General features: G+C 38.9%; 1 protein-coding gene across 3 annotated transcripts in view; it reads right to left on the bottom strand.

Moving 5' to 3' along the window:
* SDK1 (sidekick cell adhesion molecule 1) overlaps nt 1-23,488 on the bottom strand; it is a 384,927-nt gene that overhangs the window by 274,043 nt on the left and 87,396 nt on the right. For all 3 annotated transcript variants that reach the window (XM_040078744.2, XM_040078745.2, XM_040078747.2), the window contains exon 2: nt 3,627-3,786. In XM_040078744.2, coding sequence (XP_039934678.1) covers nt 3,627-3,786 — 160 coding nt within the window. The remainder of the gene's footprint in view (nt 1-3,626; nt 3,787-23,488) is intronic.

Below are 23,488 nucleotides of genomic sequence, written 5' to 3'. Positions count from 1 at the left end.
TGAAAATTACAAACCTGGGCAAGGGATAAATATTAATGGAATTTCTGATTCCGTGTTTACAATTTTAAACAGTCTTTACGCATCTCACATGTCTCATTATTGTTTTAAAACCTACTTTTCTCTTGACCTAACAGCCTTGATACTGCTTGTTGTGTTATGCTTTTCCCATTCCACTTGTTTTCTGACCTGCAAGAAGGGATATAAATAGGCTTTCTAAGTTCTAAATAGGACTGGGACTTTCTTCCCCAGAATGAACTGAAATCAAAGGTTAATACAATTCCTTACAGTGACAAGACAGAATTTTCTTTTTTTGTTTGTCTACGCTCAAACTGTGAAGACAGATCTTCCCAGTGCAGAGATGCCAGGAGGCTCTTTGAGGTTCCTGGGGATGTCTGCAAGGACTTTGGAAAGTCAGCCCTGACTTTTCCCTCATTTTGAATGGCACAGCCAACCAGAACCTGGCGTTTGGGAAGTTTCTGCAGAGAGATGGGAAGTGACAAGCGGAAAAGAGAAGCTCCAAGGGGAGTCTCCCAAAGCATGATGTGCTCTATCACCCCTCTGTAAAGAGCTCCAGGAGGGAGTGGCATCAGCCACCTAAGGAGAAATCCCAGCCAACACTTACAGTTCATTCCTAGTTTAAAATTTAAACCCTCATTTTAATTTCAAATGCCCTAAGAGTTAAAAGAGAAGCTATAGGCTACGGGATATAATAGTCGTAATTATGGATACAGAATTAAAGCTAAATGTATTTTATTAGATATTCATGTTACTTTTTATCTACTCAAGCTTTTTTACAAAAGACTTATGCATCAGCTGATCTAACTTTTGAAATACAGAACTAAAATTGAAATGTGTCCAATGTTAAAAACATAATAATCAGATCCTTCTAAGTAACTTGGTTCAAAGTGTATGGCTGCTTAGACATGACCTTAGTTCCTTAAATTCCAATAAATCAATATCTTCAGGCCACAAAAGCAAATATGAAAGACACACCTGGTCCAGAACTTAATTCAAAAGAAAACAAAGGGGGGGGGAAAAAAGAAAACAGAAAAAGGACACTGCCTGAACATTAAAGTCTCTTAACTTATAGACATGACCAAAACTGCTCCTGCAGTCAGCAGCATCGATTTGTTTTCATAACGTGGATCTCAGATCACAACGAATTTATGAGGTTGTTTCATAAATTCTTAACACAAAGTGGTGTATGCACAGTCACTGTAAAAGCCGGGCTGTGCACACAGCCAGCTTCGTTAGACAAAGAGAAGCTGCTCACTCAGGGTCACCGATGTCACAACGCAAAGACTCCAATTAGTTCTTTACTCACTTGGGCTGTTATAATAATAACATTTGCAGCCTGTTACAATATAGGCATTACTTTAACTGAGACACGCTAAGTAATATCAATTACCAAAAAATCTTTGATTGATGATTCAAATTGCAGCAGAAGTCACTTACTCAGGGAAGATTTGTGCATTTAAACAGACTATTTACCCAAGAGGACTGCACAGCAAACTGTTACGGGGTCAAAGGTTAAATTTTGCAACTAGAATTTTTATGTCTGAGCATATAATTTCCTTGCTTTCGTTCATCGTAATTCACCTATGCTATTTTTTGGAAGCTTTAAGCTTTGCATTTCTATAGAATCAAAATCCTGTTTAGCTGATCTCCGGCTGTGGTGTAGCAGTAGGGATGCAATTTCTAAATTAATATTTTCTACCAATATTATTTTATTATCATAAACCAGCAGCTTCCTCTGCGCCAGATCTTTTAATAAGAAATAGAAATAAGAACAATATAAAAATGGCAGAATTAATAAATATGGTTTGAATCATGACCTGACATTCACAAGAACAAATTAAATGCAACAAGGGACTGACTGCAGGTATGCACACACACAGCTTGGGAAAGGTGTTCCAATAACTGACTCACACTCACACTGCCATACACAGTAAAATTCCAATTTTGTATGGGATGTCCACTTGTTTAGGAAATACCACGGCACCCTGGTCGTATTTCAAAATGTCACACGTTCTTACTCAGGTTTCTCCTAATACCATGAAATGTCATTTCCCCGTGCCTAGCACACCTACAGGGCTGGAGTTCACACCTTTGCTTGCTGTTCATTCCCGGTGTATGTTTTTGTCCTCCCACACCATTTTTCCTCCCACTCTCTCAGCATCTCACACGGTCCAGGGCTGCTTTCAGCTCCTTCTACCCAGCCACTACAACTGACTCTGCTGTTGTTGATCAGAACAAGCGGCATTTGCACAAAGCCATGCTCAAACATTGTGATTTGTCGTGCTATTAGAGATCTTTTCATTTTCTAGAAGGCATTCACAAATCTCCTCTTTATGTGCCTCTGGCTCGTAATCCACATCCCAAAGGCGTGAAAGCAGCAATGAGGAGTAGATGCAGGGACTCAGGACTAAGAAGGCTCATCCAAATCAAGTCTTGCATTTCTAGGGAACTTCATATAGAACTAAATGCTTGGGCTTAAACAGTTGCTAAATACTTGAAATGCTAAATGATCCCCGGAAGTTTTAAAAAGTTATTTAGGGGAATTTTTTCCCCTACTGCTCTGTAAATGTAAATAATATCAAAAACAGAACTAGTGATAGGTTACAATTTTGAAAACCTTTGAGTAAAGTAATTATGGATAGGCTTGTGCAGCAATACAGAACTTTATATCATTATCTGCATACCAACTTATACTGTAATTTCTATCTATAGTGGTGGAGGGTAACTTTTCCCTACTTTAAGCCTTGTGTCCCAAAAATGCAGTATTTAGCTTGGTTTGCAAAAGGTGCAGATGTTGTACCTGGGCTCTCTCTGTCACACACCCACCCCTCACAATGTCTGAACTCACCTGGCAAATTCTACAAAATTTGAAAGCACCAAAAAAGTCGCACAAAAATTAAATTTCCGTAAGGGTACAGAAATTTCCATTTGCATGGAGAAAACCCAGTCAGTCCTCCCACAGCAGAGAAAAGCAGACAAAGCTTGGCTGTCTGGCACGTTGATACTTGGCCAGCCATGTGCTGCCTATCAGCAGGAATGAGCTCTGATAAGCCACACTGAGGTTTTTCTCCTCTTTGATGGAATGTCTGTGGGATGGGGAGGGAGGTCCTGGGGGGTAAACTGCACAATCGTTAAAGGGCAGTTTGTTAAACTATCAGCTCCGTTCTGGAATTCCTAAAATTGAAACAGAAAGTTTTGTGTGGAATTGAAGACAGACCACATTCCTCTAGACCTGATGGAGATGAACAGTCCCAGCGAGCTCGGCTCTGTTCAAGGATGAGTTCACACATCATATGTAACATTTAGCTAAGGAATGTGTCTCCTATTTGTCACAAACACAGGTAAAAGTTACATCTCCAGCAAAAGGCACTTCTGGTACTTAAAAATTCCATGTTAGGAGGACCCACGTTTTGAAGCATCAATCCCCATTTTTATCAAAGGAATCTCATCCCATCTGTTTACAAACCTCACTCTTGTTTCATAATAAACCCCCAAGTTGCTGTGTCAGTATCTACAAAGCTCTTTGGGAAACTGAGGGGGTGGGGTTTGCTTTGGGGTTGTTTTTTGCAATTCCACTTGCAGAAGGTGATTAAACGGATGTTATTTACTTGTATTCACTGGAGTAGGAGGTTATTTCACTGTCGTTGTGCAACCACTTGAATTCCAAGGGCCAGCTGCCTTCGGCAAGGCACGTAAGGACCAGTCGGTTTCCTTCCAGGTGGATCTGGGGCAAGCCTGGTTCTGTCTTGAAGAATGGTGCAACATCCCCTGAAATACAAAGGAAAAAAAATGGGTTTGGAGGCTATTTAGGAAAATATAGGAGAAACTACTGATATTTAGCTGATTTCTCCTCACCACGGTCATGGTAAAGCAAGAAATAACATGATTCAGTTAAGGCTTGCCCTGGTGCATCCATAACTAAACTTCATCTTTAGGGGCAGAATTACCAAGATCTTGATAAACTTTGTCCTTGCCCACTTAGACGAGCTTTTGTCCATATTTACTCTTTCACTAGATGAGAATTCCAGCACTGTCTGCTGTGGCAGGCAGTGAACAGCCCTATTGCCTTTTTCCCCCGCTTCTCCTTTCTGAGGATTAAATCCACTCAAAGCTTTTTTTTTTTTTTTTTTTCCTTGAGCAGAAACCAGAAGAGTAATCCTGGACAGAAATGATTATCACAGCAGGGAAAGTCTCAGGGTAAATGAAGATTCTTGATAGGGAAAAGAATTTAGAAAAAAAAAAAATCTCACAAGTTCAATGTATCTTTCAATGTTCTTGCCAACCAAAATGTGTTACTTTATATTACCTGAAGCCACTAACAGATTTTTGAATTAGGGTACTTCAGTAATATACAAGGGTCACATGTAATCTCAAACTCTTGTGCATCACAAACAAAGCACTCCAAGCAGCAAAATTCTTGATAGATAAATTGGCCAATGCTCTACTCAAATACAGATTGATTCTGGGTCCACACCTGCTGGAGATCTACCCCTGCCACCTCCGGAAGATGAAGGGTTTTCACACTTCATGTGTCGAATTTCTGCTTGTAACTCTAGAGGAACTATAGGCTCAATTTTAAAAGCATACAAATACTTTTTATAACCAAAATTAACATGGAATTGCCTGGGTTGGGAGGGATGTTACAACTCATCCAGACACCTTCCACTAGACCAGGTTGCTCCATCCAAACTGGCCTGGAACACTTCCAGGATTTTATGATTACACATAAAACACAGGAGTTATACTCAGAGATTTAATATAAAATATTAATAATACTGACTAAGTAGACAATACTGAGCTCTTCTTTAAAGTGTGCAGAGTGTGTGTGTGTGTACTTTATATATAAAATAGAGAAAAAAACCCAAGATACACAAATGTCATCCCAGTGCAAGTAATGGTTCAGTTAAACTGCAAACCTCCCTTTAAACATTTATTTTTACACAAGCTCAGGCATTTTTATACTTGCTGTTTGAAGAGTTTAACCTGTGTTTTACAGTTTGGAGTGAAATGCCTTCATGTGCTGTTCAAGGCTGCTGGAATTTTTGAATCCACAGGTCACAGAATCACTGACAGCCCCAGGAGCAAGGGGTGCTGGTGATGGTTTCCCAACGGCCCTGGTGTTCCACTGGGGTTCACAGCCCAGCCTGGGGATGTCAAACTCTCCAAGCATTTATCTTTCACCCTGCCTCTGCTCAGGGAATTTTGCTGACTGTCAAGCACAGACTTGTTATCACTGAAGGTCCCAGAGCAGAGCTGGGCTCCAGCTGAGTGTGGCCAGGGAGCCCCAGCCCCACTGGTGCCAAATATCTCCTGGAATGGGCTATAAATCAACCACAGCTCCCCACTCATCTGATGATTTGGATTGACAAATTGTCTCCTGAGTTTTTAGAATTTCACTTCAGGAACACAGTCAGTTATGCAGAAAGAGGAAACACATAATCTTAAAGCAATTCTTATAAACTATCACACAAAATCCAATCTAATAAACTGAATTAAAAACTGTATTTGGGGTAGGGCCGTTTTCTGATTTGTAACATTTTAAATAACCTGTCTTCCAAACAAACTGATGTATGATGAGTGCAGATCAGCAGTATCTTCCCAAAATCGGCCGTATAGGAAGCTACAACTATTCAACATATGAGAAAATTGGAACAGTTCCAAACTAGCAGACATTCCCAGACAAGCCAAGGAGAGTTTTTACACTTCTCTATGCTATTACATGACTGAGAATATATTCTGCAAGGCTTCTCTTTAGTTGTTGTTTTAATGACTGCAATTACTGTGAAATCATCTTATCCCAATTCTCATTGTCTCCTAACTCATAAAACCAACCAATATTTTAAATGTTATAAAGAAAAAAATTAAGTTGGAGTTGGAGGATGTTCTAGTGAAATACAGTTTTTTACCCAGAGTGAAAAGCAAATTTTTACAAAGGTATTTCTAAACAAGTGAGAAAATGTTAAATCCTGTCAAAGGTATTTCAGGGAGTTTCTCAAGAGAGTCTCAGACATTCTACCCTGGTAAGATTAAAGGTGTCAGGCTTCCTCTGGAGATGGAAAAGGAGCAGCTGGGAGCACTGCTGGTGTTCAGGAGAAGATAACAGAGCCCAGTTGGTAAAGTGAAAGGATTAGTGCTGAGTCTCCTGAAAACAACACTTACCTGCTCATGTACAGAGGCTCCTGGAATGAGTTCCCTAAACTATTCCTGCCCAAAGAAAGTTTAGTCACTGAGGGAGAGCTCAGTGGAAGTGATGTCTGCAGCAAACCGAGTCATTTGTTGATCCTTGTTTTCAGTGATTTACAGACTCAGCAGCATAACCTCCATCATTACTCACTCTGAATTATCCACTTACTCCTAACTTACGTCTTTCCAAGAAAAAAATGATGCATTTGGAAGACAAAGTGCTGCCCACAAGTCTGTCATTCAGCCCTACATTTCCTACTCAAATATTCCAAACCCGGTGATGTTGTAGCCCACTCAGAGCTATCTCCCATTTAAAGCATCACAATCAAGCTGTTATTACAAGAAAGCGATTCTCAAAACTCAATCCAGTTCTGTTAGAAGCTAAAATTTAATAGACCTACGGGAATATTTTTACAAAGAGTACAGCATGCTTTATAAATTACCCTGGCTCTCTGGAAGATTTACTTAAACCCTTGAAGTAATTTTATCTTCTAATCCTTTATTCCTGACTTTCTCATCAATCACATACCATCAGTTTATCAAATTCAATTATGCAATCAGAGCTCACTAAATATTCACTGAAAGCAGAAATGAAAATATAATACAGAGCAAGAATTCCTTGCAGAGAGGCAGCTTTGATGACATTGGCATTTCTGCAGCACAGGGCTGCTCACACCTCAGGCTCAGGATCAAACCAGGGCTGCTCCCTGGGCTTTATTTACAGCTTTAGGCTGTAATGCAAAGCAGAATTTAAACCTGGACCTGGCAAGGAAAAGTTTGGTTGTTATAGAGCATCCCAGGGAAACAGGAAAATTGGCAGGGAAAAAAATCAAAGCTATCTCAGAAGAGCTGTGGGAAAGAAACAACTGGCTGAGGGATGGAAGACACAAGGGGGCACTTAAAAGGTATGAGATACTTGCACTCAGTAATTAACTACAGAAGGGCTCACCAGGAGAATAACCTTGGCCAACCAAGGGTTTACAAGCCAGGAAGGCATTTTTTGTTTTATACTCTTCAAGAGTGAAATACTAATGAAGAGACTATCTGAGCCCTAAAACCAAAAATAATAAAATACTGCAATTATTATTCTTGGCTAGAATACTTGTCTGTCAACCAAAAAAAAAAAAAAAAAAAAAAGTAATAGTAATAGTAATTAAAGAACTTTTTGAGTTGAAAGAAGGAGCAAAGGGATAAGGTGCCAATCTGTTGGCACATGTATATTTACAGCTTCAGTAAATTTTCATTAAGTCTGCTTACCAAACTCGCCAACGTCCCGACTTGTGTCCTTAAAAGGCTGCTGCAGATTTATTTTTATGTAAATCTCAAGATTGAATATGCCAAAATTATCTGGAAATTTGCTCCACAGTGTTTCTGCCTTGCTTTTCTGCACCTCCAACTGCCAGAGTTTCATTCCACCGCTGGGTTGGCCCATCCAGTTTTTTTCTTTGGTACATGCAAAGCTTAGATGGATTTTACCTCAAAATAAAGATTCAGGACTAAATTCAACAACACTCAGATAGTTTTTCTTGGACTAATTCTGGCATTTAAATACAAAATGGTGCTGGGTGCAACTGTCCTGTACCCTGGGCTTGTCCTCACCCCTGGCAGATGAGATATACCACAAGAGATCTGGAATCTCTCTCACATTCCTTTCACCCTGAAAATCACCTTCAGGCACAAATGTACAAACAGGATCTGCAAGAGGAAAAGGCAACCTGGCTGGACAGCTTTGGAACAAAAATTCCAGGAGTAGATGCTCATTAAATACCCAAGGAACCCCAATCTCATAAGGACTGCATGAGTGAACGTGACTCCAGACACAGGAGAGCACCATCTCAAGGACCTCAAACATTCCCTCTAACAAACAAATTAACAAGGCTCGGCTAATGATTCTTAGCCCTTGAAGAGCTTACATTTGTAAAACACATAAAGCAAAGTCAGATTAAATAGATCTTTCTGTTACAACAAGGTCTTGCAAGATCTTGAAAGCAGTTGCACAGTCCCGTCCCTAAGGAATTAATAAATTTTAATTAAAGACACAATTTGATCTTGAGAACCTCTACCCTGTGGAGAAAAGGAAAGTTACAATACTCCAGAGAAGTACCACATCACCCTCATCAATGAAAACCACTGCAAATACCCTCTTCAAATCTCAGCTTTTTTTTCTCCAGAAATGTTGGATACCAACAGTTACAGGTGCCCACTTCCTGAAAAAAAGCAGTTTCAGTGGCCCTGAAGAACACTCAGAGGAAGGAAAACGCAGGGAGTGCTGAGAGCAGGTTGAAAGATCCCCAGTGCTGCTGCTATTTGTCTTTGTTTTGCAGCTCTCCTTTTAAGTCATTTTTAGGTGAGCTAATATTGAATATTAAATTTAGATCAACCTGTGCAAAAATCAGCAATGCAGAGCAAATACAGCTCAATCATTTAACAAATACCAGGTGAGCAGCTGCCTTTCCATTGCTCAGTTGGCTCTACTGGTTCAATATTGAAAAGAGAGCTTTGACTGACACGCATTTTTCAAACTCAAAAGAAAAACACAATGGTTTTATTAAGTAGCACACCTCTATTGATTTTAGTTTATTAATCTCCAGTCAAAATATGATGCACGTTACTGTTTCTTCATCTGCTTCTAGAACTGTGATCAACTGATACATGAAAATAAAGAGCAGAATTATGTCTGAGGAATTCTCCAGGACAATGAGGCAGAGGCTGAATGATCAGAAGGACATGAGAAGAGATGAAATGAAAAGAAGAGGAGAAATGAGGAGAAGATCAGCAATACAGTAATGTTTTTGCTCTCAGTGTCTGCCAGGAAAGGAGATGTGAGCCACCTTCAGGTGGGTAAAAGATGACTGCCATGGAATGAGCATCCCAAAATGTCTGTGTGGGGCATTGAATGTGTAATACAAAAGTATAGGTTAAATGGCAACTGGAGACAGGAAACCCAAAGGAGAGACAGGAAGGATCTTTCCAGTAATCCGCAGAAATTGCTACAACTGTGGACCGCAAAACCCCATTCAGGAGCAGACAGAAGTTCATCTGTGAGCACAAACAGTCGAGCACAAGATGCTCTGCTCTGACAGCAAATAACTGCAGCCTCCTGGGAAAAGGGCTTTTCTTCTTATTCCCAAGCTGGATGTGGAAAAGATTTTTCTCTATATTCTTTTCAAAAGGATCTTTTAGTCTTTCAATCTCACTTTTCTGATCTTTGAGTTTCTGATATACATGCCTACATGTGCTAGCTCCGGATGCAAGTTGTATTCTCTTGTGAAAATGAACTTCAATAGATTATATGGCATATGAATTTAGAATTATAACACAGTAAATCCTGGGAAATGTACCAGAAAGTCAGATTGAACTCAGATATATTTGACTCAATCTTCTTTTGAATTCAAACCTTCTAAAATGCATTGGTGAGATGCTGGAGAAGTTAGTACATGATCTATTCATAAACTGTCAACAATGTCAAACATACATTAGAACATTCAGTCACTTTAACTGTATTGATTTGCAGGAAGTCTATTTCACCCAAAATATTGGATCTTTGAGATTCAAATTTTTGTGGTTGGAAGTGTGACATAAATCACCAAGCACAACAATTAAATTTAAATTGCATTTTACTACCTCATTCTAAACCTCGATTGCAAAGAACTGATGCATCATAGTGAATATTTCATTAAAATATCAGGTTATTTTTCAAATATACTGCAGCAGAGCTAAGAATTTTCACACAATGGTATAAAGCATTCTCTCAAAATGGATTTCCTGAACTTTCATCAAAGATGATATCTGATTTTATATTGGAAGAGTACTGAAGCAACTGTATTTAAATCACTCTTCCTCAATTTCACACATCAAGTAAATGAGCCCAACCTGCCCATTTATGTTGTCCTAGAGATTAAAAAGATAACCTTCTTTTTGGGTACCTCCATTACAGTCCCTGAATGCAAATACAGATATCAGCTGAGGTTGATGGATGGTGCTTTTAGAGGTTTAATTGGGGATGGAATTAAATTGTTTTAGGGCTCAGCAAGTTCTGTGAGGAAGGCCACATATTTTTAGAATAAGTGACATTTATTTCTTTTAAATGCACAGTCACAGGGAGACAAGATGTCAATGGCTAACTTCTTTTTTTGCCTTGGACAGCTACATAACTAATTGGCAAGTTAGCTATTGGGTAAAAGCCAATCATATATTTGATTTGGATGGAGGAAATATTGAACTAAAGATTGCAAACCTGTTGCAGCCCACCCCAAGAGGAAAACTAAACATTCTGTGATGTAGAGTTATGATTAGCTTTCAACAATTCAATAGAATAGGAGTCCCAAGTGGCAAGAATGAGTGTTTCACACTGATAGTTAGGTAGATTTAATTAAGAATACTTTTTTTTTTTTTTTTTTTTAAATTGAAGCATCACTTCTCTATTTCAGAATTACCTAAATGGCACTGCAGATTCCAGTTGGCTTCTCTGCTCCTCATTTCTTGATGCAAACAGACCAAATGTTTTTCCCAAATCTTGGCTAACACATAGTATTGCTTAAAAGAGCAAACATCCTAATTCACTCCCTTAGAAACTTCTTTAATTCTAAGATAAACACCATGAAGTGACTTGCTACATAAAACCTGCTTTGATATTTCCAACCTTTCTTCCCTGTTTTAAGGCATAAACATTTCCTGTTATCTCTCTTAGCCTTCTTCCATTTTCCCCTATAAATAGCTTTGGATGAACCACAAAAATCCATTTGCATCCTGAGACAACATAAAAAAGCCAGAGCAGATTTTTTTATGATAAAAAAAGAAAATCTTACTATCACAGACTGCTTAAAAGTCCTTAAACATAACCTGTTCTTTGTATTCATAAAATCGGCTCCCTAACACTCTGCCATCTATTTAAAGACCATCCTTTCATTCACTACACAATCACTTCTTGAAGAATTCCCTTTTGAGAATAGATTTCTCAAGCTTTATTAGAAACACTCAAAACAGAACTGAAAGGAGGAGGGCCCCCAGAACCACAGCAGAGTTTTTATAGGACCTGGATTTTGATAGAAAAAAAAAAAAAGACAATGGTTGGTAACATCACTCCATTAAAATTCAACATAAACCTCTCTCAGTTATCCCCAAATACACCAAGAAACTTTCCCACATGCAATTGTATTATGCTTTTCTTAAAATTGATTTCTTTAGCAGACCAGCCAAGGAGAAAAAAAAATAATGAGCTGATACCATTTTAACTGAGCCTCAAGCAGCTCCTGATGTATTAGCCTAAAATCCCACTAAGGCTTCCTTTTCCCATTTAATTTCTGCACCTCATGTTTTAGTCTCACTTTCTGACCACCTGTAATAATTCAGTTCAGTCAGGGCAAAAAAAAATTATATTGGTCTATTGTTTATCAGAAGGCAGCCACCACTGACAGCTCTGTGAATTCATGGAATACCGCAGAACCCCGGAATGGTTTGGGTTGGAAAGGACCTTGGAGCCCATCCAGTGCCACCCCTGCCATGGCAGGGACACCTTCCATTATCCCAGGCTGCTCCAAGCCCAATGTCCAACCCAGCCTTGGACACTTCCAGGGATCCAGGGGCAGCCACAGCTGCTCTGGGCACCCTGTGCCAGGCCTGACCACCATTGAGAATTTCTTTTCAATGTCCCATCTAAAGCCACCCTCTTTCACCTTGAAGCCATGACCCGCTGCAAGATTAAAAATCAAAAAGCTACATATGATGTTCTTAAATTATGTTTAGTGCAGTTCATCCACAAAAAAGATCCAGAGTTGTTTGGTTGTTTGTTTTTGGTTTTGTTTTGTTTTTTTTTTTAATATTCATGAGGATGTTTTTAAGAAAGTTACAAATGCACTGAAAGAAAAAAGCACAACTGTACAAAGCGGGCAAATGAAAGAGAACCCATTAACTATGAAAACCAAAACAAAATCTCCAAAGAAACCTCTAGCCTCTGAATTCGGTATCAAAGCACAACCTCTGTGCTTTTCATATTCTCTTCATACGGTGATGTTTACAGAGCCTCACTCAGAGACTCGAGGAAATAAGTTGTTAGTGTTTAAACCTCAGCCCACAGCAGGTGGAAGGCAGAGCTGCCTCGCTGAAAGAGAATCCAAATATAGCAGGATTTCCTTCATTATTTTAACCACAAAGGAAGCTATTTTTGCTGCTACATAATCTACAATCTCCAACTACTCTAGGGCAGCCTGATCATGCTGATATCTAACCAGCAATTTATAAATAAATCCGCTAAATATTCCAGCTGACACGGGCACGAAGGAGAGATGAAACCCTACAGAACACTTAGCAGGAGAGAAAAATGAAAACATAAATGTGCTTTCCTCAAGTTCATCCCTGCTATAAGAGGCGTTCTCAGTGTGCAGGAGATAAATTAAATCAAAAAGGTAAACAGCTGGGGAGTGTCTGGAAGTACCAGAACAGAAGCAGGAGAGCAGAAGGAGGAAACAAATGAACAGCAAAGGCACCGCCAGACCTGAAAGCCGTGTCACGCACCCATTTATGTTCTCAAGGAGAATTTATTTCTAAATAGCAAAGCAGCTATGAATATCCAGAGAAGATATAAACACATCTCTTTTGATGAAAGGGGCTGGAGGGGAAATGATTCATGCTCAAACTTCTGTTAACAGCAGTGCCTACTGCTCACTGCTATTGTTATTTTGTTTAAATGTAACTTGTAGTTTTCTTTTTTTTTTTTTCCCCTTTAAACTTGAAAAATGTAAATAGGCTTAGAAACTGGGTAACACCTGCCTCAAAAAAACTCAATTCAAAGGATCTCAATGGTGTCACTGAATTGGAGGGTGGTGAGCACAGGAGCCCACATTATGCTAAGCAGAGACAGGACTGTTCATATCCGTGTGTGACGCTGGATTAGCACAGAAATGTCAACAAAGCACAGTACAAAGTTCACAGGAGTCAACTGAAATATTCCCACATCTTAAGCAAACTCTGGGACAGACAGCTGGTCAGAGACAGAAGCACAGAGTGACCCTTGCAGAGCTCTCAGGGTATTTGTGCAGACACTCCCCACGGGATGGATCAAAGGCTTCTTGCAAGCCTCACACAAACTGGGCACCTTCATTTTCCCAAATAGCACCACTTATTTCTGTGTCTTTTACACCAAATCCTTTCAGAACTACCCAAGTGGAATTCTTTCACCACTTCAAGGAAAATACACACATCTAGACACTATAGAATTATTCTCGGCGATACCGACAAAACATGTAATTTCTTCTTGTCAAAATGGGAAGAAACATATCACTGTTCTAGCAAACATAAGTGAGCTTGACATATCTGAAGGCAAAGAAAAGGAGTTAGTTGATTAATCTGGATATTTTATTTAATTTTCTTTGGGTTATAAATAAGCAGCAAGTTAATGCTGTTTTCAACTTTTGACAGTTCTAATGTTAATTACACGTACTGGATTTTAAAAATCAATACTTCTTACATAAAGTGTTATTTAACTTGTCAAGTGCAGCAATAGATCAATGCATTTACTGTTCTTGCTAACATTGATGGATGACATACATCAAAAGCATATGTAAAGGAAAAATAAAAGACTTATTTGTAAGGCAGACAGGGTTAAACCCAAGTTAGGCAGACAGGGAATTTAAACAGTGTTTTAAAAATAACATCATTACTTCATTAAGGTGTGAAAATTTTTCTTCTTGTTTGGGTTTTTGGAAGTTTGGGGTTTTTTTGGGGCTGATTTGTGGGGTTTTTTTCCTTTCAATGTTAAGGCCTGCAGCTCTCAGCTGCAGACTGCTCTGTGTACAGAACTGTTGTAGTAAATCTGGGTATCCTATAGGATACAGAAACAATGAATTGCACATCTCAAACTTCAAATATATTTTACTAAAGAACCACATCCCCATCTTCAGCTCACAGTACTTCCATCTAAACATACAAATAAGGTGATTAAAAAACCCCCAAACAGTAGTTGATTACTACTTCACCACTTGCAAACATGCTACCGTTAAAGTGCTTAAAATTTTAAAGGATGTACATGAAAAATTTTGATCATAAATCAATTTCAAAGACTGCATTCACTGCATTATGAGCTGTAATAAAAGGAACACTCAGTCAAAAACCATCCTAAGAGCCAGTACTAATGAACCTGCACATCTTGAAGAGATACAGGTCACAAAGTAACTAATTCTCATTATTCAGTTGTGCCATTTGTAAAGAAGTAATGAAGTATATTAAAATTATGAAATCCCAAAGAACTAAAAGCTATTACTCTGTATGTAACTACAGTAAATCAATAAAATATTGGTTAAAACCCATTATCAGGAGCATGTATATATACTGAATGTATAATCATGTACTGAAATAAAAAGGGAAATTGTTTTCCTTCTATTATTGATAGATTTCTCAGGACACAACTAATAATTACACAATATGTTATTTCCAATTCACAGAATGACCAAAAAAAAAAAAAAAAAAAAAAAAAAAAAAAAAAAAAAAAAAAAAAAAAAGTCCTTTTGTGTTAAAAACTGTCACGAGGATGGGCTTTTCAAAGTTACAGAAGGTAATGAATGCAAACTTGAAGTGTTATCCTTTAGAATTCATGTAATCATTACATTTTGGAGTAATTTATCTGTCTAGAAAATAAAAGGAGACCTCTGTTGTAGCACCCCAAGATTCAGTGAAGTACAAGGATGCTCTACTCCATCAGCTCTGCTACTCTGGACAATATTTATGCTACTTTGGACAATATTTATGAGAAGTCACAAGCAGTGAATACAATCTACAAGTTCTCCTAGCACGTTTGAGAAATAATTAACAAAAAGGAAAAACTGAAAAACGGTGGTGAGTCTAAGTCAAAGAGAAGTTTTCAAAGTTGCCTTCAAACCTTAGAATAAGATGAAATTCTATTTGACAAAAAAATTTAAGGCAAAAAAAACTATAAAAAACCTTAGTCTACTGGCTAACCTATGCCCTGCAGGACCTTTTTAACACCTTCAATGATAAATGCAGAAAAAGTCACAAGGTTGTCTTCAGAGTTGGAGTATTGTGTTTAATGTAATCCAGCAGAAGATTTCTCTTCACAAAAACTCTTCTAAATTGCTAAAGGAGAATGGGTACAAAAGAGAGAGGGAATCAGCTGCCTCACATACAGCCTGGGTTTGTACTTCTGCAGGATTTTCAGCGAGCTGAGGCACCTGAGCAGTGAGAAAACGTTATCCAAGTTGAACTGTGCACGTGCAACATTGGTGTCCTACTGGGAACAGTGAGTGAGGAGAAGGGAGAGCCTGTGGGAGACTGGCCAGGAGATCTAACACAGAGCACTCAGTGCTCACTCACAAATCCAACACCAGCTTAGTCCCACAGCACACAGCCCTGCAGGGAGGAAACTACCAAACCCCACGTGTCACACTGCCCACGCTGGATCCTGCTCCTGCTCTCACACCCAGGCAGCAGCACCTGCAGCACACCAATCCAGTAAATACAGACAGGATGGCCAAACCCTGCTTAGCAGCACCAAACAAACGGAGAGCAAACTGCTCCTCGCACAATAATGAAGATGTGTATCCACGAGGGGTATGGAATCAGCCAGAACCTCGACTCGTGAGCCCTCCTGTATCCTGTAAGAGGCGAGCCCTGGGCGGGTTTACAAGTTCCATGCAATTGCTCACTGGGGGAAACAATCTGCTGGCTCAATTCTCTGCAGGATTCCCCCAGTCCCTCCAGCTCCTGCTCTATACATCCACATACATCAAGCTGACAATTCAGAAACTGGACCAGATGGATTTATAACCCCAAACAGTGCTGTTTGTTAAATCTAAAAGCTATTAATCAGAGTAATTTCCTTTATTAAACTCCGTGGGAGAAAGGGACAAATATAGATGATGTATTATTACCCGAGTTTACCGGGAGTGCATCACAGGATGACACACACTGAGCTTATTTTCACTCAGCAGCACCAGAGAAAAATGGTGACAGCAGAAATGTTCCTCCTAGAAAAAGTAGATTATTGCAGGACAAAGAAAGCAGGAAAGGGCATCCTAAATGCTTTCTTTGAGTAGATAAGGCGTGTTATTTTCCCCGGAGGAAATAATTACACTCTCCAAAAGGACTGGCAACTTCAAGTTATTTTTAAACAAAGAGCAGTTCTTTGTGTAACACGAGCACTGAGTTGTTTCAGAGAAGCAATAGGTGAGACTGGATCAACGAAGTTACCTTCACCTTCCACCAGGCACTTAATGCCAGCCCAGCTGGAAAACAGCCCGGGCTGCCAGAGGTTTAAGCCTCACAAATAATACTTATTCTGCTCTCCCTCTTCTGACTCTGAAATTCCTCACAATTTTAGCCACAAGGCCAAAAAATATGGAGGTATACTTCCTGTACTTCCAAACTAAAGCTTTACAAGAAAATCATGTATCTGTACCACACGAAAAAACATTCCAATTTTAACAGCCAAGAGAACTTTTACAAACAAATGACAGAAAAAGTCCTCTAGAAACACCTAAAAACGGTCTCTTAACTTTTAAAAGTTTTACAAAAGGAAGGAAAGCCTGTAGCCATTTGCTTAAGAGACAAAAGGAAACATTTCTATACATTAATTTGTTCTGGGGAAGGTCACTGAAGCAGCAAACAGTTGTGATTCGTTAGTGATGCTCTGACACATTCCTGCAAACAAAGCTAATTTTGCAGGTTCTGTTGCAGGGCAGAACACCCTTACTGTGGCACAGCAGAAATCCCTGGGATCCCACTAAGGGAGGTGACAGGGCAGCCTCCTGGCCACTGGCTCTGCTCTACCTCCCACCATGGTGTGAATAAGAGAAAAACAGGAAAAAAAAGCTCCAGGCCATGTCCCTGTTGGATGGTGCTTGCAGCAACCTGGAGGTGTCCCCGCCCATGGCAGGGGTTTGGAATTGGGTGAGCTTTAAGGCGCTTTTCAACCCAAACCATTCTGCGATATTATGATTCTATGAATTGCTAAAAAAAAAAAAAAAAAAAAAAAAAAAAAAAAAAAAAAAAAAAGTTTGACCCAAAGATCATTGATGTGATTTATTTCTATTACCTTTTAAAGAGTTTATCACATAAATACTCCTCTTCGCACGTTTTTCACACTCAGAGCTTTCACTGGTATGGGTTATGAAAATGTCTTTCAGCAGCATGGATTTCAAAAGGCTTCTTTGTGGAGGAGAACCTCTGAAACAGCCTCCTCCAGAACCCCTGTCTGCCTTAAGAGCAAACAGACTGAAATGGTGGTGCATTATTGCTGGCTCATTAAGAAGCAAATTAGTTGTTTTTGTCTTTGTTTAGCAGTACTCCACAGGTACTTATTTTGACACCGCTTTAATGTGCAAACACATTAAATTAACGTGTTTCATGGTTACGGGAAACATTCCTTGGACAAAGGCCAACCCCGCAGCCTCGCAGCAAAAATTCTTATTTCTATATTAAAGAAGTTAAATTACATAAAACACTCCTCCACGTGTGCTTTTTGCCAACCCATTGCATTTGGCAGAAGCTGATGATTTTTATCTTTCTATTTAATATTTACAATGTATCTCAAATACAATTTGTTACAAAAATAAATAAAATTAATAAAAATGTCGCAAATGGCTAAAAAACTATGGCCAGACATGACCTTCTCCTCTGTGTATACAACCAAATCATTACAATTGCGTGTGCAAAGTTCAAGAACAATCTCTGTTATTTGTCTATACTATATATAGAAAGCTAGTTCTATTAATAAACAGTCAGCCTAAATTAGCATTAAGACAATATTTATTTAGTTTAGACTTTTGGCCTTTAGTTTATATCAGCTTGGAAGTAAACAGAAAAAGCATAATAACAGCAAATAAAACAATGAAGCAGTAAAAATAACATGATGATGGATTAAAATATATTGTTCTAGTTGGGAGTCAACAGGGCAAGTGCTTTATAAAAATTATGTTTTCCTTTGACAAAATCAGTACAATACTTGCTGGTACAAGCAATAAAAAAACCCTCCCATAAAACACTTCCGACTTTGCTTTCCATTTTAATGGCTGCAGGCAAAATTCAGAATACATTTGTCAAGTTGATATTATCAACACAACAGGGGTATGCCTGACTTGTTCTACATTTGTTCTGAAAGTTCACTTTAGAGGCCATCAGCCAGGGAAGAAGAACACAGGAAACCAAAATCATTCCTACCAGGCAGACACAGAAATATATCTTCAAATATTTAAGAGAAGTTTCAGTAAATATTATCACATATTACTCTGCAAGGCATCAATCACATCCAGTTTAACATTAAAGACCAACCATTCTGGAAATTAGAGGTGATTCACACTCTCTCTTTGCTCAGTTTAATGAGACATCCGAGTCTGATCCGTGACAACTGCTGCCAACATCTTTAACTTTTTTCCTGACATCTGAAATTGATTTCAAAGACAGATACTGAGAAGGCAAGAATACTACAGAAAAAGACATAGGAAAAGCATTGTAAAAGAGAAAATCAAATGTATAGCCTTAGCTTTTTTTTTTCCCCTTTGGTACTTGGAAATCATCTGCATCATTAAGCAACTGAATTTCCATTATAAGTTCCCAAATGTACCTGAACCTTATTCTTGTGCCTTTGAAATGAATACCAGCCAAGTATATTAAAAACAATTCTTTGCTTTCATTCATTGTTCATTTCCTATTTTTGTTCACTTTGATAATGCCTGAGCTAGGGTTTTTTTTCCATGTAGTGAAAGCCTGTTCTTTCTTGAAAATATGTCCTTATGCTTGTACTTTCTTCTGTTTTAATTTCTTAGGTTTCTTTTTTTCCAGACTAAAATTTACAGAGAGGACGAATCTATCATAAAGATCAAAAATGCTACTGCTGTAATTGTGTCATTCTGTGATTTGCCCATAGATGAATGAATGGTCAGTTGAACTAAGAGATAAAAGCAACATTTATAAAATCATTCAAATGTCAAAACCAACTCCTTATTAACCATACACTGGCTGAGAATACACCAAACTCTGTGTATTAAGGCTCCCTATTAAGAACTTCTAACAAAGACTAATTGTAACAAAGACTAATTGTAACAGGAATTGGTGTCTCATTCAATGGATTCCAAGGATAACAGAATCGGTTTGGGTTGCTTATTTTGGATGGAGCCACAATGGTATCAGGGCAAGGAGCTTCACTTTGGCACCATGCATGCTTGTAAGAGAAGGATCTCAACAGCTGTCCTGCCCAGATGGTCGCTTTTACAAACAGAGCTTTAAACTGAAGAAAGATTAAATCTATGGATGAGGGAACTCTACCTTGCAGCTCTGCCTGCATCGTTGGCAGAGCAAAATAGCTAAGATAAACAAGACATCTATTATCATCCATCTTATGCACACAGGATTTCTCAAATGGACAAAACACCTTGTTTTGTTTGATTCTAGCTGCATGTGGTTCCCACAGAGCATCCTGGAATTCTCAGGAGGTTAAAAAAAAAAAAAAAAAAAAAAAAAAAAAGCAATTCCAGCTTTACTGTACTCCCGTCAGAACGCCCAGTAGTACAAAAACAACAACAACAAAAAAATCCAAAAAACCTCCAAAACAGAAAAACAAATACAAATTACACAGAGGAAAAGAATCTGAAATCAGAAGTAACCAGCACAAAAGCAGATTGCCACGAACTGCGTGACTAATGGCACATGCCTGTGTTCCAAGGTAATTAATCCTATTTTTCAATGCTAGCTGAAAATCTTGAAAGAGTCATTCCTGGGGAAAACTGTGGTTTTCCTTAAAACAAGGCCAAAAAGCAAAGGATTTGATTTGCTGTGCTGACATAACCTCAGCAAGCAGCAATAAACACTATTCACTGAAATGTATTTGTGTAGAGTTCACCAAACTCCAGCTCCTGAGGTTTCCCTTGTGGAAGGCAGTTTCCAGGCTGACTTTTTAGAGATCTTGGTGAATTCCTTGGTTTCCTACAAGTGTTTACTGCAAATTGCTGCCTGATACCAGCTGTTCACGTGTCACAAGGGTGTCCCCATCACTAGCAGGCTTTATTAAGCCTTAAAATTGGATATCAATATATGGGATAAAGAGACTACAAAATCTATGGCAGCTATTGCACAACTTCCAGCCTTTTACTGTTAATGAGTGCTTCTGGTGAACGCTGAGGTTCAAAGGAAATATTAATTAATTCTATTCTGGCAGCTATGTACAGTTTGGAAGACAAAAAGGAAGGAATCTGCAAACTTCTAAGGTGAAAATTCATTTTAAATTGTGTAGGAGAATTTGAGAGCTTTAAATTCTCTAAGGAGATTTAAAAGTGAAACAGGTCTTTTGATTTTATCAACTGCATTTGTAATAGAAATACTGTTTTATGAAAGAAAAGTGGAGTGATAAAACACTACTGAAGCACAAAACCTCAAAATTCTAGGAGTTGAAGAATTGAGCTTTTTATATCATTCCACATTTTCTTACAGTTAACAAATACAAAATGTACCCAGCAAGCAGAAAGGGAGAAAATAGTGGAACTTTTGAAATATGGTGCAGTTTTCAGTCTGAGGGGGTCAATACATTGGCAGAAATGAACTTTAACCCTGAAACAAGGGAGGCTCACTGGAAATTTCTTTTAATTTACAATTCATTTCTCATGAGTAGATTCCAGATGAATTGTTTTCATGGCAGCCCTTGCAGGAGCCACACTCCCACTCCTGCCTTCCTGAGAGCACGCAGTTTGTGGCACCAGCCTATTGACAAATGACTTTTGAAAACATGACAAGTCACGGTCATGTCTCTGAGTGTATCCTGTAGGATAAAACCCCAATGGATCCCATCTCTCCTCCACCCTCGGGGGAATGCAGCTCATTTCACAATGCTCTGATTGTGGGTCTTGCTGCCGAGTCCCCACACTGATAGAATTTGAAAACCTGAATCAAGAAATCGCTCCAAAGTATATTTTCTCCTCATTGTTCAGTGAAAGAGCCCCGCATCAGTGCTCCCAGATTTCCCTTCTGATCTATTTACCATCAACACGCCTTTTGCAATGCCTCCGTGGCCTCAGGCACCAACCAGCACCACCAAACCTACGGGAGGCATCACACAACCGTGGCTGCTTCCCCACCTGGGATCAGGTGTCCACTTTGCATTTCAGAGCTCTGGAAGAGATCTCAGAGACACAAAGGGCCCAGGTATCTCCAGCCCTGAAGAAAAATACCCACAGCAACCACACAAATGAAAAGAGCAACCTCCTCTTCTCTTCTGAAGGTGTCACCTGGGATAAGATTGTCAAGTATTAATATCACACGCCTCGAACAAACAGAGTTGGGTCGTTAATGAAAATAAGCTTCATGAGTTCAAAATAAATCTTGGCACACGCATAATTTTCAACAGTTGCACTTCATCTAAATCGATGCAGATTTTCTTCTTTTTATGGCAATAGTGGTTCTGCCATATATTTTCCTATGCAAAAAGACTTGAACTATGCATTCTCGTTCAAGCCTTCAAAAAAAATTTACCCTCAAGCATGGCTCAGCATAAAATATTCCAGCTCAAAACTCAAGCAATTAAGAAAAAGTTTTCTGCAGCCAGATATTCCCCATAAAAAGTAAATATACGTAGGCAAAATAAATTAGAGTAGCTGCACCAACAGAGTGATACAGGTTTATGTAACAAGATGCACATTCAATGCTTTCATCCCTCTCAACACTTCCCCTCTATTCATTACCAAACACTGAAAATTGCCCTTTTTTCTCTCTTCTTTTGTAGGAACCTTTGTCGGTCTAAACAAGCTATTTAGGGGAAAATGTAAGAGTTTATCAGTCCACCCTTCTCTCTACTGATACAATGATTAGAAGCTGTAAGATATCTATATTTATCTCAATGGACACATTAAGAATCCATTGATCCATTAAGAACCAAGGGTTGAAATTACAGATTAATCCATAGGGGAATAAATCAGCACAGATTCCTCAGGGTCCAGAGGATGTAGGACGGTCACTTCTTGGAAGAAAACTGCAGTAAAACTGAAGAAGCCTAAAGGTTCCCATGCTTTGGAGAATATGTGGAAGCTGTAGGAAAACCAGCTCCATCAAGTGAAACTGCAAAGGGACAGAAGCTCAGCAGAGACAATGGTGGACATTATCACAAAAAAAGCCTGGTAAGGGGTGCTGAGGAACAGACGGGGTGAAATCAGGGTAGCTCAGGCTCTGGGGAGATGGAAAAAGAGAAGAACAATCTGAATCAGGCTGTCCCAGAGCTGGCACTTGAGTCTGAGATGAGAAAATATCAAAAATGCAACTCGAATTCTTACAAGAATACTGGCTCAAATACTGAAAATCCTCTGCAATAGCAAGGAGTGTTTTGGTAAAATTTCACAAGAATTTTGATTCTCTGTATTGAATTCTCCTAAAATACCCAGGATACAACACAATTTCTCTTTACTTCAACACGAGATCCAGAATTTTGCATGGAAATTCCAAAATCCAAGCAGGGTTCTAGTAATTCAACTACATTCTATTCATGCTGTCTCTGGTTTTAAAAAATTGGTGAAAACTAGTGTGTCTTTAAAGGCAGAGGAAAACAAGCATGCATGAAATACAAAATAGAGATTAATAAAATTAAATTATTTATGATTTACTACTTATTTCTTCAAACTGCACAGATTGGAATTTCCAGGTGATCTACACAGACATTCATTAACTACTTTAATTGCAGTGACAACTAGAAACAGACAAATGGGAGTTTTTTAATGGTTTCTACCTCTCTTCTTAGATTTATTTCCCCTTTCCCCACAGTTTCCATAGTCTCTGGAAGCTCCTGTGGCCGTTCCTTTCTCCCAAGCACACACCTTCAACCCCCTCTGAAGACTGAATTTCCCAAGGGACTGTAAATTGTTTCTAAATTGGAGCCACAAACTGCACTGATATAAAATTCATTTCTTTAGCCCTGCTTGAAAAGCAAACTTTCCTCCCCCTTATCTCCTCTTGCCACCCAAATAATAGATGACAGTCATCTGTTTTATGTTAGACTATCACTCCCAGATCTCTCATGCTGATTCATTCTCAGCTTTCACAGCACAGGCACAAGTTGTCAGGAAGAACTACGCTGGCTGCGTTTCCCATATGGAATCCAACAGCTGGAGTTCATTCATTAGAGCAAGCAAAAAATCCTGATATAAATGAAAGAGAACAAAACAAGGCAGTGCCAAACACATCTCCTTTCACCGCGGGTAGGACTCTGAGAAGCGGGGTAAAGCAAGGACGGTATTCTGTCTGCCAGGGAATTAACAGAGTCCAATTAGCCATGGACTCGTTTGTGCCTGTGAAATCACCCCAT

This window comes from Hirundo rustica, chromosome 15 (assembly GCF_015227805.2).
Source record: "Hirundo rustica isolate bHirRus1 chromosome 15, bHirRus1.pri.v3, whole genome shotgun sequence".
Lineage (NCBI taxonomy): Eukaryota > Metazoa > Chordata > Aves > Passeriformes > Hirundinidae > Hirundo > Hirundo rustica.
Note: the sequence above shows the minus strand (reverse complement) of the source record. Positions and strands in the feature narration are given on the sequence as shown.